General features: G+C 46.0%; 1 protein-coding gene across 1 annotated transcript in view; it reads left to right on the top strand.

Annotated features, from left to right (window-relative positions):
• LOC125631701 (disintegrin and metalloproteinase domain-containing protein 20-like) overlaps window positions 1-17475 on the top strand; it is a 174285-nt gene that overhangs the window by 65098 nt on the left and 91712 nt on the right. Inside the window, exon 9 of the mRNA XM_048838772.2 lies at window positions 1282-1451. Coding sequence (XP_048694729.2) covers window positions 1282-1451 — 170 coding nt within the window. The remainder of the gene's footprint in view (window positions 1-1281; window positions 1452-17475) is intronic.

Below are 17475 nucleotides of genomic sequence, written 5' to 3'. Positions count from 1 at the left end.
CTGGGTCGAAAGAAGGGACAGAGCATCTAGTGGCCAGAGCTGCTGCTGGCGGGAGGCAACAGACAAAGGAGCTGCTATGCCATGTCTAGCCATGAGGGGATATAGCAATCTGCGCCTGGTCTGGAGCTCGCCAACTTCCAGTCATCAGGTACCTGAAAAGGCTTCTGAATTTAAAACGTCCATTTAAAAATCAACGGAGTAAAGAAACAGCCCTCACTGCACCCCCACCTTCCTGTGGGCTCCCCTTGCTATCGAGCACTGTGCTACGTGTCTGGGAAGATGGGAGCTCCCCCGCCCTGTCACTAAGTTTCCACTGATTCCCTGCCATGTTAAGGGATCTGGATGAGGAGGAGGAGATTTTTCTCAGCTGCCCCCTCGGCTCCTTTGCCCTTTAACTACATGCAGAAGGAAAGGAAACCTTGGATTTTTGGGGGGAGGTGTGAGTGGGAGAAACAGGCCTTACCTGGTCTAGGGCTGTTGTTTTCAGGTCTGTCCGTCTCCCTTGCTGAAAAGACCCTATAAATATCAATGGGATCATAAGAGCCATTATAAATAGCTTTTAAAATAATTGTATTTTTCAAAATGTCAGGACATACTTATTTAAAAGATGCTTTACCAGAAACTTGAACTTTGGAAATCTGTAAGGGTTTTTCTTTTTTTTTTAAATAAAAAGTTGAGTGTCCCTTTAAAAAGTTTTACTTAGTATTAGTGCAGTTAATACATAGGTCTTCTATCAAGCCTCATTTAGTTCAGCGTTCTGCTAACATACTGTTGGATTGTTCTCTGCAATATAATTTTAAGTCATTAATGGTAATCCCCCGACTCGGTTACAGGAAGCACCATCCATGAGGTCCCCAGAGCTGTGCACGAGAGTGGTGATGTCATGTTAATGCATGAGAAAGTACAAGTGACCATCACAAAAACAGAACAGAGAAACTGGCTGTATACAAAGTACTGCCAAACGCAAAAGTAAACAAAAGAAAGAAATAGATATTTTTCTGATAAATTCTTTCAGCTTTAGTAATCATGAGTGTTGTTTGTAACTATAACATGTAAACATTTTTCCAGACAGAAATGAGATTTTTCAGATCAACAACAGTGTCCCTTTAATATTATGATTTTGTTTTGAGCTCCAATGCAGCTTCTGTGGCTGAAAAGGTAAACTGGAACACAGACTGGAGAGTGACACCAGCAGTGTGGATTATATGAAGGATTGTATGGTTATATATAGCTTCAAAGCGTTACATGTAGATGATTTTTTTTTAATATTTATGTTTTTAGATGTACCGTCCATTTGGCCTTCATGTTGTTCTGATTGCATTAGAGCTTTGGACAGAAAGGGATCTCATTACAATTACTCACCTTTTGGAACAGGTTATTGTATTTTATTCAACCTATGTTGGAAAATTCCTGATGGGCCGTGTACATTTCGACCACACACAATTAATTGTGTAAGATTCTTTTATTTTAAACTTTAAAAATATGGTAATACTGTTCTTTATATTTATAACTGTCAATATTAAATTCAGACCTTGAAGATATTCTGCAAGATTTTGTTTGGAAACTAGACAAAGTACCCCCACCCCCAAATATATCCATTATTCTCCTGCATAGCCCAGCCAGCCATTGCAACATTAGGTTTTCCCTTGGGTTCTGTAGCCTAAGAGGCATGCGCAGCTTGATAGTCTCCACCTACTTGGGAAAATCCTCAGTTCATTCTACCTCCTATGCAACAGCACAGATGGCTACCAGACCTCCAGACCCTCATTGTACAAAGCAAATGTGAAACCCTGCTCAAATTCTAAATGTTTGGCCAGTCCTATAGTTTCTTATTTAGTTTGTTTCTTGTAATTGATTTTTTGGGGCAGATTTGCTCAGACTTCAGTTCTACATCATTCTGCTTTATTCACTGTTCATGAACCAGAGTCCCAGTATGCAAACGTTCATAGATTATAAATCCAGATGCGACCGTTTGATGTCTTGTCTAACCTGCATAACACAGGTCATAGGACTTGCTTGAATTAATTCCTGTTTGAACTAGTGCATTGTGGTAGGAAGAGATCCTGAGACATAAGCCCTTGTATCAGAGGCCTGGTATGAGGCAGGACCTGCTCACAGAATCTGGCAAGAACAGAGCTGATATTGCAGAAATACACATTCCTAGGAAGTGCTGGTCACAGAGTACTCACGCAAACACATCCCGATATCAAGTGGTACCAGAACATCTCAATATCAAGGATGGTATAAAAACATTCCCCAAGGGTAACAGGAACACACTGACCCCTCCTAAAAGATAAGGTCAGGATAACAGTACATAATAAAGGTGTTTTGATTGAACCAACATGTACAAGGTAATGGATAATAACTAGCCATGTCAGGGGTCAGTAACTATGTCAGAGGGGGAGTACTAACTTGTTTGTATTGGGGTATAAAGATGTATCTCAGAGGGAGTATCTTTGTCTAGCCTAAGGAGGAACAGAAAGTCCCGCCGTTCCCCGAGCTCGTCTATTGTTACGGGCATACATGTATTAGTGGTCCGGTAGAGTCTGCGGGATACTAGTACTGTGCTTTGTCGACAGTAAACCTGGCTGGGTGCCTTCATCCTTTAACAGAGCTTGTGGTGATTGGGTAATTTTGCTCAAAGTCTGCCATGCCAGCTGTCTGCGCATGGCTGGGGCAGCATACAAAGGGAACACATACACTCAGCCAAACAGCTATCAACATCTAACAACAAACATATCTTTTAGAAAAACATCCTATCTGATTTTAAAATTGCCAGTGATGGAGAATCTACCACAATCTTTGATAAAATGTTCTCATGGTTAACTACCCTAACTTTTAAAATATTTGCCTTATTTATGTCTGCATTTGTCTAGCCTCAACTTCCAGCCATTGGATCTTGTTGGGGGAAAAGCACTCCTCCAGGTTCCCCGGGTTTTAAATGCTGCCTCACTTGCAGGTTTCAATACTTGTCTCAGATGGGCACTCACAGTGTGTCCACTAACTCGGCAAGAAACACATACCTCAGAAGTGCTTGTACTGCCACAACCTTAAAACCCAGACCAGAAAGGTGAGAGACTTACAACTTAAACTCCTCCTCCTAAATTGAAACCCCATGCATTGGCATTGGCAGAGCCAACTAAACACTCAGCACTGAGTGGCTCAGCACATCTGCATCCAACGGCACCATCTTCTGCAAGCACCATGAATTTGGTACGCACGCCGGCACCCACAATCATGCTGCAAAAATTGGTACCAATAGATATGTCTTCTACGGTACCAATGCCACCAACAACACAACAATTCCTGCACCACAAAGACCTCATGGTCAATTTGACACCTGGATCCCCTATTCTCAGCACTGACACTGCCCCCGCATGGTCAGTATTGAGCCACCTCACAACTCCATCATGTTCTGCTCCACCATTTTCGAGCAATAAGAATTATGAGGACAAAGGGGAAATATATTCTCCTCAATGTTCTTCTCTGGGCCACGATCCACGAAGACCAGACCCTCCGCACAGGGGATATTACATTGACCCCAAAGACACACACTGGTACGGTTACCCATGGTTGCCACCAATGCCATTTCCCCCACCGTGGGCATATTGGAACCTATGGGCAACATACCCCCCACAACACAAACCTTCCAGCCCACCCAGGGTGAGCCTACATCATTCACCCATACCTTTGGTACCAGGACCATTGGAACCTATAGAAGAGGGGGCTGAAGAGGAGGAAGAACCCTCTGACCAGGAGATGGTGCCAGCAACCCACTTTTCTTCATCTTCCTCTGAGGACACCATAATGACACCAACTCCCAACACAGGAGATGATTTCAAACAATTTCAAGATCTCTACAAAAGAGTTGCGAGCTCACTAGACATCTCACTGGAAGAAGTTAAGGAGGCACAGCACAAACTCCTGGAGATTTTACATACATTGGCCTCTTCCAAAATCACACTTCCTATGAATGATGCGATTATGGAGCCAAATAGGTTAATCTGGCAGACTCCAGCAGCGATCCCATCTACATGCAAGAGGTTGGATAAAAAAATATGTACCAGCAAAGGAAACAGAATTCCTCTTCTTGCACCCTGCTCCCAATTCATTGGTGATGGATGCAGTTCATGAACGGGGCAGACAACAGCACCCCAAAAACATGCCCTATGACAAGAACTGGAAGAGGCTCAACCTCTTCAGCCATAAGGCATACTTGACTGCAATTCTACACCTGAGGATAGCCAACTATGAAGCGTTACTGGCCAAGTACAATCATAATAATTATGCCAAACTCTCAGAAATTATTGAATTTATTCCAGAATAGAAAAAAGAGCAATTCAGGTCCATAATATTGGAGGGACAACTAATAACCAGGACAGTACTGCAGTCTGCTCTGGACTCAGTGGACACAGCAACGAGGTCTGTAGCCACTGAGGTGGTGATGAGAACGGCGTCTCGGTTCCATCAGTTTGACCATGTGCTTGATTGTTTGAAAAGTGAATTGGGAATGCTTTGTTCCAGATGGGCCTGATTGTTATAAAAAGGCAGCCAGTTGCGACCCAGCTGAGCGGTGAACAGCGGAGAGGCTAACAGAGGGAGTTTGACTGGGAGTTTGCCTGGGGAGAGCCTACTGAGGCTTTCGTCTTGCAGGTTTCTCTGAGTAGTTACTGCAACAGCTGAGGAAGCTCTTAGAAGGAAGGTAATATGGATGGTGAGCAATCAGCTGTTGTGACCTGCACAGGATGTGCCATGTTTGTCTTTCTTCCACAGGACAGAAGCGACCTTGTCTGTACAAAGTGCAAGCTGGTCTCCATATTGGAAGAGAAGGTTCAAGGTCTGGAGAATCATAGTATATCAGGGTTGGAAGGGACCTCAGGAGGTCATCTAGTCCAACCCGCTGTATCAACCATGCATTGCATAAGAGAAAATGAAGATTTGCTGGACAGACATCAGGATATGCTTCTTCGGGCACAACATTCTGAAGAATCAAAGCAGGCTGCGCAGAGGGGACAGAAGGACAATAAAGAAACTTGGCAGCATGTGACCTCCAGAAGAAGAAAGAGGAGCATCCATGGACCAGCAATGCAGATACAGGTGAGCAACTGTTTTCATGTTCTCTCCACAGGTACTAATGTGGAGAGTGGACTAGATGATACATCTGAGGGAAGGGAGCAGAAGGAGACTCCACTGATTGGAAAGGTATGAGATGCACCGTCCTAGGGATGGGGGTTCCACGACCATTACTCCCAAGAGAAGGAGGTGGGTGGTGATGGTCGGGGACTCCCTCCTAAGGGTGACTGAGTCATCTATCTGCTGTCCCGACTGGGAAAACCGAGAAGTGTGCTGCTTGTCAGGAGCTCAGATTCACGATGTGACAGAGAGACTGCGAAGACTTATCAAGCCCTCGGATCACTACCCCTTCCTGCTTCTCCACATGGGCACCAATGATACTGGCAAGAATGACCTTGAGCGGATCACTGCAGACTACATGACTCTCTGGGAAGAAGGATAAAGGAGTTTGAGGCGCAAGTGGTGTTCTCATCCATCCTCCCCGTGGAAGGAAAAGGCCTGGGTAGAGACCGTTGAATCAAGGAAGTCAATGAATGGCTATGCAGGTGGTGTCAGAGAGAAGGCTTTGGATTCTTTGACCATGGGATGGTGTTCCAAGAAGGAGGAGTGCTAGGCAGAGACAGGCTCCACCTAACGAAGAGAGGGAAGAGCATCTTCGCAAGCAGGCTGGCTAACCTAGTGAGGAGGGCTTTAAACTAGGTTGACCGGGGAAAGGAGACCAAAGCCCTGAGGTAAGTGGGGACATGGGATACCGGGAGGAAGCATGAGCAGGAGAGCGCGAAAGGGGAGGGCTCCTGCCTCATACTAAGAAAGCAGGACAAACAGCAAGTTATCTCAAGTGCCTGTGCACAAATGCAAGAAGCCTTGGAAACAAGCAGGGAGAACTAGAAGTCCTGGCACAGTCAAGGAATTATGATGTAATTGGAACAACAGAGACTTGATGGCACAACTCACATGACTGGAGTACTGTCATGGATGGATATAAACTGTTCAGGAAGGACAGGCAGGGCAGAAAAGGTGGGAGAGTTGCATTGTATGTAAGAGAGCAGTATGCCTGCTCAGAACTCTGGTATGAAACTGCAGAAAAACCTGAGTGTCTCTGGATTAAGTTTAGAAGCATGAGCAACAAGGGTGATGTCATGGTGGGAGTCTGCTATAGAGCACCATACCAGGGGGTGAGGTGGACAAGGATATCTTCCGGCAACTAACGGAAGATACGAGATCGCAGGCCCTGGTTCTCATGGGAGACTTCAATCTCCCCAATATCTGCTGGGAGAGCAATACAGCGGTGCACAGGCAATCCAGGAAGTTTTTGGAAAATGTAGGGGACAATTTCCTGGTGCAAGTGCTGGAGGAACCAAGTAGGGGCAGAGCTCTTCTTGCCCTGCTGCTCACAAACCGGGAAGAATTAGTAGGGGAAGCAAAAGTGGATGGGAACCTGGGAGGCAGTGACCATGAGCTGGTTGAGTTCAGGATCCTGACACAAGGAAGAAAGGAGAGCAGCAGAATACAGACCCTGGACTTCAGAAAAGCAAACTTTGACTCCCTCATCCTCCCTCAATATCTTCATAAATGATCTGGAGGATGGTGTGGATTGCACTCTCAGCAAATTTGCGGATGATGCTAAACTAGGAGGAGTGGTAGATACACTGGAGGGCAGGGATAGGATACAGAGGGACCTAGACAAATTGGAGGATTGGGCCAAAAGAAATCTGATGAGGTTCAATAAGGATAAGTGCAGGGTCCTGCACTTAGGACGGAAGAACCCAATGCACAGCTACAGACTAGGGACCGAATGGCTAGGCAGCAGTTCTTCGGAAAAGGACCTAGGGGTGACAGTGGACGAGAAGCTGGATATGAGTCAGCAGTGTGCCCTTGTTGCCAAGAAGGCCAATGGCATTTTGGGATGTATAAGTAGGGGCATAGCGAGCAGATCGAGGGACGTGATCGTCCCCCTCTATTCGACATTGGTGAGGCCTCATCTGGAGTACAGTGTCCAGTTTTGGGCCCCACACTACAAGGAGGATGTGGATAAATTGGAGAGAGTCCAGCTAAGGGCAACAAAAATGATTAGGGGTCTGGAACACATGACTTATGAGGAGAGGCTGAGGGAACTGGGATTGTTTAGTCTGCAGAAGAGAAGAATGAGGGGGGATTTGATAGCTGCTTTCAACTACCTGAGAGGTGATTCCAGAGAGGATGGTTCTAGACTATTCTCAGTGGTAGAAGAGGACAGGACAAGGAGTAATGGTCTCAAGTTGCAGTGGGGGAGATTTAGGTTGGAAATTAGGAAAAACTTTTTCACTAGGAGGGTGGTGAAACACTGGAATGCGTTACCTAGGGAGGTGGTAGAATCTCCTTCCTTAGACGCTTTTAAGGTCAGGCTTGACAAAGCCATGGCTGGGATGATTTAATTGGGGATTGGTCCTGGTTTGAGCAGGGGGTTGGACTAGATGACCTCCTGAGGTCCCTTCCAACCCTGATATTCTATGATTCTATGGGCAGGATCACCTGGGAGAATAACATGAGAGGAAAGGAGTCCAGGAGATCTGGCTGAATTTTTAAAGAATCCGTATTGAGGTTGCAGGAACAGACCATCCCGATGTGTAGAAAGAATAGTAAATATGGCAGATGACCAGGTTGGCTTAACAGTGAAATCCTTGCTGATCTTAAACACAAAAAAGAAGCTTACAAGAAGTGGAAGTTTGGACAAATGACCAGGGAGCTGTATAAAAATATTGCTTGGGCATGCAGGAGTGAAATCAGGAAGGCCAAATTACACTTGGAGTTGCAGCCAGCAAGGGATGTTAAGAGTAACAAGAAGGGTTTCTACAGGTATGTTAGCTACAAAAAGGTGGTCAGGGAAAGTGTGGGGAGGCAACCTAGTGACAGAGGATGTGGAAAAAGCTAATGTACTCAATGCTTTTTTTGCCTCTGTCTTCACAAACAAGGTCAGCTCCCAGACTACTACACTGGACAGCGCAGCATGGGGAGGACGTGACCAGCCCTCTGTGGAGAAAGAAGTGGTCCAGGACTATTTAGAAAATCTGGATGTGCACAAGTCCATGGGGCCGGATGCACTGCATCCAACGGTGCTAAAGGATTTGGCGGATATGATTGCAGAGCCATTGGCCATTATCTTTCAAAACTCATGGCGATCGGGGGAGGTCCCAGATGACTGGAAAAAGGCTAATGTAGTGCCCATCTTTAAAAAAGGGAAGAAGGAGAATCCAGGGAACTACAGGCCAGTCAGGGTCACCTCAGACCCTGGAAAAGTCATGGAGCAGGTCCTCAAGGAATCAATTTTGAAGCACTTAGTGGAGAGGAAAGTGATCAGAAACAGTCAGCAAGGATTCACCAAGGGCATGTCATGCCTGACTAACAAAATTGCCTTCTATGATGAGATAACTGGCTTTGTGGATGAGGGGAAAGCTGTGGATATGTTATTCCTTGAAGTTAGGAAAGCTTTTGATATGGTCTCCCACAGTATTCTTGCCAGCAACTTAAGGAAGTATGGACTAGACGAATGGACTCTAAGGTGGATAGAAAACTGGCTAGATCATCGGGCTCAACGGGTAGTGATCAGTGACTCCATGTCTAGTTTGCAGCTGGTATCATGTGGAGTGCCCCAAGGGTCGGTCCTGGGCCCGGTTTTGTTTAATATCTTCATAATGATCCGGAGGATGGCATGGATTGCACCCTCAGCAAGTTTGCAGAGGACACTAAACTGGGAGTAGTGGTAGAAAAGCTGGAGGGTAGGGATAGGATACAGAGGGACCTAGGCAAATTAGAGGATTGGGCCAAAAGAAATCTGATGAGGTTCAACAAGGACAGGTGCAAGTCCTGTATTTAGGATGGAAGAATCCCATGCACTGCTACAGACTATGGACTGCGTGGCTAGGCAGTATTTCTGCAGCAAATGATCTAGGGGTTACAGTGGACGAGAAGCTGGATATGAGTCAATAGTGTGCCCTTGTTGCCAAGAAGACTAATGGCATTTTGGGCTGTATAAGTAGGAGCATTGCCAGCAGATCGAGGGATGTGATCATTCCCCTCTATTCAGCATTGGTGAGGCCTCATCTGGAGTACTGTGTCCAGTTTTGGGCCCCACACTACAAGAAGGATGTGGAAAAAATGGGGAGTCTAGTGGAGGGCAACAAAAATGATTAGGGGGCTGGAGCACGTTTTCTGAGGAAAGGTTGAGGGAACTGGGATTGTTTAGTCTGCAGAAGAGAAGAATGAGGGGGGATTTGATAGCTGCTTTCAACTACCTGAAAGGGGGTTCCAAAGAGGATGAATCTAGACTGTTCTCAGTGGTAGCAAATGACAGAATGAGGAGTTATGGTCTCAAGTTGCAGTGGGGGAGATTTAGCTTGGATATTAGGAAAAACTTTTTCACTAGGAGGGTGGTGAAGCACTGGAATGCGTTACCGAGGGAGGTGGTGGAATCTCCTTCTTCAGAGGTTTTTAAGGTCAGGCTTGACAAAGCCCTGGCTGGGATGATTTAGTTCTGGATTGGTCCTGCTTTGAGCAGGGAGTTGGACTAGATGACCTCCTGAGGTCCCTTCCAGCCCTGATATTCTATGATTCTATGATCTCTCTGGGTTCCCCAGAGAGGTGCAGTCAGTCGTCAAAGATCTCCCATTTGTAGGGCCCAAACTCTTCGCAGCCAAAACATGAGTCCCTCCATATGCTCAAGGACTCGAGGGCAACATTGAGGTCCCTGGGCATTTATACACCTAGGACCAAGAAAAGACAGAGAAATTATTATGCCCTAGAGAGATTCTGACCCACTCCCTATGCACAACAGCACAGACAATATGAGCAACTGGGATGGAAACAGAGACCCACAAGGAGATGACAGCCTACTCCTCTGACTACTACATTCTAACCATTGACATCAATGCAGCAAATTTGAAACCTTGGTCCAGGGCCTGAGATTCCCACATCTTGCAGCGCTGGAACGATCTCCCAACTATTCGGAGATCACCTCATTCCCTTTTACCCAATCTGGTAAACTATTACAAGAGATGGAAATTTCTACTACATGCGTTCGACGAAGTGGGTATTCACCCACGAAAGCTTATGCTTCAATATGTCTCTTAGTTTATAAGGTGCCACAGAACTCTTTGCCACTTTAACAGACATATGGGTACTGGAAATTATCGAGACTGGGTACTCTATCACTTTTATCTCCAACCCCCAAAACTTGACCATATCCTAAGTTTTTAACCTAAGTTTTCCTCATCGTTACACCTCAACTAACCCATCCACCTAGCAACATTCTACCCAAAATCCCATGAGAGCAGACAGGAGTCAACACTCCATACCTTAGATGTCTGCATGGTGCTGGAATTTTACATAGACAGAATACAAGAGCTTGTGGAGGACATCCCCGAGCATAAACGTCCTCAATTCAACACCATTATCAATGAGGGTCAGTTAATAGCCTGCACAGTGCTGCAAGCCTCAATGGATGTAGCAGACACAGCTGCCCGAACAATTGCAACAGCTGTGGTTATGAGAAGAACATCATGGTTGCAGGCTTCAGGAATTCCAAAAGAACTACAGCTAAAAGTGGAGGACCTTCCTTTCGATAGAGATAAACTATTCTCGTCTCAAACAGACGATGTCCTCCATACCATGAAGGCCTCCCAAGCAATGCTGTGTACAGTAGGCATACACCCACCACCTGACAAAACCCCTCGCTTTACACCATACCTGAGGTCATGAGACACCTCATTTAACCATCAACAACCAAGATACTTCACTCAGAACAGATACTTCAACCAAGATACTTCACTCAAACAATGGGTTCAGAGATGAGGAGCTCCACAGAACCAGGCCTCGTCCACTCGTCCATCTACATCTAAGGCACAATTTTGAAGTCTTGGTCAAAGGTATGCATGATGTCCCCACACCTCTACTGCCAATAGATACCCAATCCCACAATTTTGGTCACTGCCTACGCCCATTTTACCATGCCTGGGCTGTGATAACCACAGATCAATGGGTTTTGGAGATCATACAATCCGGCTACACCATTCCTTTCACAGCTATACCACTCCCTTCCCCCATCCCTCTCCAGGACCCCTCTCATGAGCACTTCTGCAACAGGAAGTAGACCACCTCCTACTGCTGGGTGCAGTAAAACCAATATCACATCAATACTGAGGGAGGAGTTTTTATTCAAAATATTTCCTGACAGAGAAGAAAGGAGTGGGATGGAGACCAATCTTAGATCTCCGAAAACTCAACAGGTTTGTAAGCAACCACAGGTTCAAAATGGTCACTCTGGCCACAGTAATCCCAGCGCTAGGCGGGGGGGACTGGTTTGCAGCCCTCGACCCCCAAGCTACATACTTCCGTATTATAATACGTCCTGCCCACATACGGTTCCTGAGGTTCACAGTAGGACCCAACCATTACCAATACAGAGTCCTTCCCTTCTGACTGTTCACTGCTCCCTGCATATTCTCAAAAATGCTTGTGGTAGTAGCAGCACGAAAAGAAATCCACCCTGGAACTAACCCAGCAATTGGAGTTTATCGGAGCCGACCTAGACTCCATACAAGCCAAGGCAATATTGCAAAACCACAGATTCACTACACTGACCTTATTTCCACTGATCTTATTTCCACGGTGTCTGTCAGCCCACAAACTTCAGTGAGGACATGCCTTCAGATTCTGGGACATATGGCAGCTACGACTTTCATAGTAAAGTATGCCAGACTCCCTATGTGCTGTCTGCAGCACTGGTTGAGCATGGTCTATGCACCCAGCAAACACTCTCTCAACAGATGTGTGACACTACCACTAAGGGTTATCCTCTTCCCCACAGGTTTCAGAGTGGTAGCTGTGTTAATCTGTATCAGCAAAAAAAAAAAAAACCAAAAAAATGAGGAGGACTTGTGGCACCTTAGAGACTAACAAATTTTTTTGGGCATAAGCTTTCATTGGCTAAAACCCACTTCATTGAATGCATGCAGTGGAAAATACAGTAGGAAGATATATATACACAGAGAACATGAAAAAATGGGTGTTGCCATACCAACCCCTAAAACCAGCTTCTAGCCAGTGACCATGCTGCACACCTCCACCTCCCAAACTCATCCACCAAACTCCATCAGAGCCATGCCAACCCCAGCTGCCACCTGCAATGTCTATATCCCAGAAGGTCCCATGGTCACAACTCTCCCCATTCCAGCTTCCCTCTCTTCACCCAAATGCACCCCATATCGGACTGGCTGCCCCCTGGTTGCGGCAAGCCAGGCATACCACACCATGTCCCCTTCCCCGACGCTTGCCTCACACCATTTACCTACCCGCAACTCAGTTGCGTGCAGCCTCCCTTCCTCGGCATCCTATCCCATCTGCCCTGCGAGGCACCCAGCCAGCCACCCTGATGCACCAGCCCGGGCGCGCCCCCGCCCCACCTGTCCCTTCACTCTGCCATGGGCCCCCCACACACACCATGCAGCCCAGTCACACCGTCCCGGTGCCCCACAACATGCCCCCCACCCATTCAGTAGACAAAAGAAAGTAGAGAGTTTCCTGTATGTAGATTCCTGTCACCTATATGGCTAAATGTAAGGTGTTTTGCCTTCTCTCTTTTATGTTCTAGTTGTTTGCATGCTGATTCCCAGTTGTACCACATGGTGTACACATGCATGCCACGTGCCCAAGTCTGGAAATTCTAACAAGCAGTTTCCTTTTTCCTCACATGCCCAGTAGACCTCCTCATGCTCCTGACCAAGGGCATAAGAGGGAGTGTGCCTCACCAGTTTCTTCTTATCACTTTGTGGCCTGAGTCAGAATTCCTATGTTCACAGATTTCTCGAGATTTTTTTTAGATAGAACTTGTAAATAGATTTCTAAAGTTTTTATTCTTTGTAGCTTTTATATGAGTATAGTTAGAGTTTTATATTCTTCTTAGTATAGCTTCAGAGGGGTAGCCGTGTTAGTCTGTATCAGCAAAAACAACGAGGAGTCCTTGTGGCACCTTAGTCTAACAAATTTATTTGTGCATAAGCTTTTGTGGGCTAAAACCCACTTCATCAGATGCATGGAATAAAAAATGCAGTAGGGTGTATATATATATGTTACAGCACTTGATGTCAGCACTTGGTGTCCATTTATTCTTTTGTGTAGAGGAAAAAAAAGAAGAAAAAAAGAATAAATGGACACAAATCAGACATCAAGAATTGTAACATTTAAACACCAGTAGGAGAGTGCTTCAATCTCCCTGGACACTCAGTAACAGACTTTAAAGTGTCCATTCTTCAACAAAAAAACCCTTCAAAAACAGACTTCAACGATTAACTGCAGAGCTGGAATTAATTTGCAAACTTGACACCATCAGATTAGGCCTGAATAAAGACTGGGAGGGGCTGGGAACTACAAAAAGTAATTTTCCCTCTGTTGATACTCACACCTTCTTGTCAACTGTTGGGAATGGGCCACATCCACCCTCGTTAGCACTACAAAAAGTAATTTTCCCCTCTGTTGATATGCACCCCTTCTTGTCAACTGTTGGGAATAGGCTACATCCACCCTGTCTGAATTGACCTCGTTAGCACTGACAACCCCCCCCCCCCATTTTGATAAGGAAACTCCCATCTTTTCAGGTGCTGTAATATATATCCTGCCTACTGCATTTTTCACTCCATGCATCTGATGAAGTGGGTTTTAACCCACAAAAGCTTATGCACAAATAGATTTGTTAATCTCTAAGGTGCCACAAGGACTCCTCATTGTTTTTTAGTATAGCTTGGGTTTTATACCTTATTGGAGACTCCCTCCTCATAGTCTGAGATTATACTTAAGAGTCCAAGGGCTCAATAATTGTGTTTCCTGCCCTTGCTCCTTCACTGTCAGTGACAATCACATTCTGTGACTCTACTGCTTGGATGAGATGCATATCTCTGCAAAGTGCAGAATTTGTGTCTTGTTTCCACCAAGATTTGGGCAAAGCTCATGACCTTCATCAAGGAAACACCTAATGGAGAAGATATGAGGCCCTACTCTGACCCAAGCCAGGGAAACCCCCCTGTATATCAGCCCCAACAGGTAAGCAGTGCCCCTCCAAGCACATGCTTAGGAGCGGAGTCTGCGGGTCCTGAGCCCAAGGACTCTTTCTCCATGGCTTCCCATGAGAGTAGGGTGCAAACTCTTGAGAACAAGGACAGATCCCCATCCAGGACTGTCCATATGAGGTGTGATCCTTCCCCGAGCCCATCGAAGTAGGGTGAGCCTTCATGCATGGATCCTAAGAGACCATCTGGAAGCCCCCAGGGCAAGCATGAAAGAAAGATCTTGTTCCATCAGTGATTCTCTCTGTGAAACACAAAGACAGTCATCTGCAGTGCAGGAATGCAGGTCTGGACCAGTCATTCATATCCGCTTGCTCACCCAAGGACTGCACTACCTCCCAAGGGGTACCAGAACAATCGGTCCTGACAGTCAGAACCCCCTGGACACCGGGATATACAGAGACATATATGACACTGGAGGATACCTTCCTCCCTTATCCACAGTCTCCCATCCTCTCTGGCCCAGGCCTCCTCAGGGACATTGCTACACCGGAGGAGGATACCACTTCAGTTTCTCAGAAGCCATCTCCACTCCAGCCATCAGGCATGAGTGCCCCAGTACTGATTTCTCCACCATTGGAAGGAGAGCAGTTTTTGGACTCAGACTTGTCTGACCTTTTGGCCACTTATCCACCTCCTTAGAGAGAGACAAGTTCTGATGGTCAGTTGAGATCAAGGTGCTACCCCTCCAGATATGACTTCCCCAGGGACCACCGGTACCCAATGCAAACAGGTCATCCACAATCAGCAGAACCCTTTTTCTGGCCTTATTGAGACCCATGGGATCTCTATGACATAGCCCAGGACCCAAGTAGGAATCCTACCACATTTTTCTTCTCAGCTCCCACTGGATCCATTAGAGTATGAAGAGGAGCATATTGACCCATATCTACAGGTACTGATAGTAGCAACGGGACTCTCATCCTTGTCTCCAGATGAAGCAGTCCCTCCTTCCTCTCCATCTCTTCTGGACAATTATAGGCAGTACCAGGAGCTACTGCAGAGGATTGCCAATGACTTTCTGATACTGATGGAGGAGGTCCAGGACCCACAACAGTCAACTCCTGGATATTTTGTAACCTGCAGGCCCAAGTAAGGTGGCGCTTCCAGGTAATGAGGCCATTATGGAGCTGATTAGATTGGCCTGACACATTTCAGCATTCTGTGCCCACACATGTAAGAGTCGAGAGGTGCTCTTTTGTCCCCCATAAGGGAGCTGAATTTCTTTTCTCCCATCCAGTCCCCAACTACAACAGCAAAGGAACAACCTGATTAACAAGGGTTAAAAGAGGTTGGATTTTTTGGGGAAATATGTCTTTTCTTCTACGGGACTGGAATTCCATATTGTTAACAATCAGATCTTGTTAGCAAAATATTTGATTGTAACAGCTGTTTCAGGCTAGCGGACTTTAAGGACAACCCTGAGGACAGAGTCCAATTTTGGTCCTTCATTGAGGAGGGCAAGTTAGTGGCTAGAACATCCCTTCATGCTGCAGTGGATGCATCCAGAGACCTGGTCACTGGTATAATCATGAGGAGGAATTCTTAGCTACAGTCTTTGTGTTTCCCCAGGGAGGTCCAGAATACCATACAGGACCTTCCCTGTGATAAGTGGAATCTCTTCAATGAGAAATGGATGAGTTCCTGCACTTTTGAAAGAGCTCAAGATTGACTTTTCACTGCCTGGGGATTTACAGTCTGGTCCCAAGGAGAAAACACCAGAGACAAGCCTATTGGCCAAGGCCACCCCCTCCTCAAGCGTTCTACCACCAGCATCCATTGATCATGACAGACAGTTGACTCTTTGAAATTATCGATCAAGGTCAATCTATCGAGTTCATCACTGTCTCCCTTCACAAACCCCCTTCCTGGTCCCCCTTCAGGGACCACTTTCACATCAGGTTGCAGACTCCCTCCTGCAGTGCATCTCATCTGAGTCTCAAGGTAGATGTTTCTGTTGACTGTATTTACTAGTTCCCAAAAGCACAGAGAATGAAGACCCATTCTGGACCTTTGGCAACTCAACATCTTTTTTCTGAAAGTTGAAATTCAGGATGGTTAAGTTAGCAACAATAATCCACTCCCTTCAGAAGAGGATGTGGTTTGTGGTTCTCAACAGGAAGGACACAGGCTTTCATTTAGACATTCATCCCGACCAGAGAAAATTCCTGTGGTTTATTGTTGGCCGAGAACATTTGCATTTCAGAGTTCTTTCCTTTGGGCTAGTAACAGCAACCAGAATGCTTACACAAGATTTTCTTTGTGGTGACAGCCCAAATGAGATGTCAGAGTCATCCAGTTTTCTCATCTCTGGGCGATTGGCTCTTGGTAGGTTGCTCCTGCCAAGAGGTCAGATCACTGATGGAGTTTCTGCTCCATCTTCTAGCAGCCCTGGGTATCTGCATAAACATAGAAAAGTTATTTATCACCCACAGAGATGATAAACGACATCAGGGTCTGTTTCCGTGACAGCAGAAAGATTTCCCACAGAAAGATTTCCATTAATGAGCAACCAGATAACAAGGATACTTGCAGACCAAGAACTACGGTGAGAATGTGCCTCTTGGTGCTAGACTACGGACTAGTCTACACCGGCAATGTTAAAGCGCTGCTGTGGCTTGTGTAGTCATGGCAGAGTGCTGGGAAAGAGCTCTCCCAGCACTCTAAAAAAACCACATCCGTGAGGGGTGTAGGGGTGCACTGTCTACACTGGTGCTTTACAGCACTGAAACTTGCTGAACTCTGGGGTGTTTTTTCACACCCCTGAGCAAGACAGTTGCAGCGCTGTAAAGTGGCAGTGTAGACAAGCCCTATATGGCCTTGTGTACTTTTGTGATGGTGTTTTGCAAGTCTTCCTCCACAATATCTGCAGGCCTGTCTCTGGTTGGTCTACTCACCAGATAGATCACATCAATTCCAGAGCGACTGTTCTCACCAGAGTTGTCACGTCCCTCATCTGGTGGCTGAATCAAAAGAGAGTGAGAATGGGTGTTCCTTTCAACTCTCCCATCCCTGTCACCATCATAGCAGACACTTCTCTTCTGGGGTGCCCACCTGAAAAGCCGTACTGCTCAAGATACCTCAACCCCATGGAAGACCAGACTGCACATCAATATACTAGAACTGAGAGCTGTCCATCTGGCCTTCACAACCTTTCTCCCACTTACACATTAAATTCATATCTAAGTGATGTCAGACAATATTACCATCGTCTTTTACGTGAACAAACAGTTCAGAGCAAAATTTCTTTCTGTTTGCCTGGAAGCAGTCAGGCTTTGTAAGTGTTGCTTCAGAAACCGCATCACTGTCC

This window comes from Caretta caretta, chromosome 1, assembly GCF_965140235.1.
Source record: "Caretta caretta isolate rCarCar2 chromosome 1, rCarCar1.hap1, whole genome shotgun sequence".
Classification (NCBI taxonomy): Eukaryota; Metazoa; Chordata; order Testudines; family Cheloniidae; genus Caretta; species Caretta caretta.
Note: the sequence above shows the minus strand (reverse complement) of the source record. Positions and strands in the feature narration are given on the sequence as shown.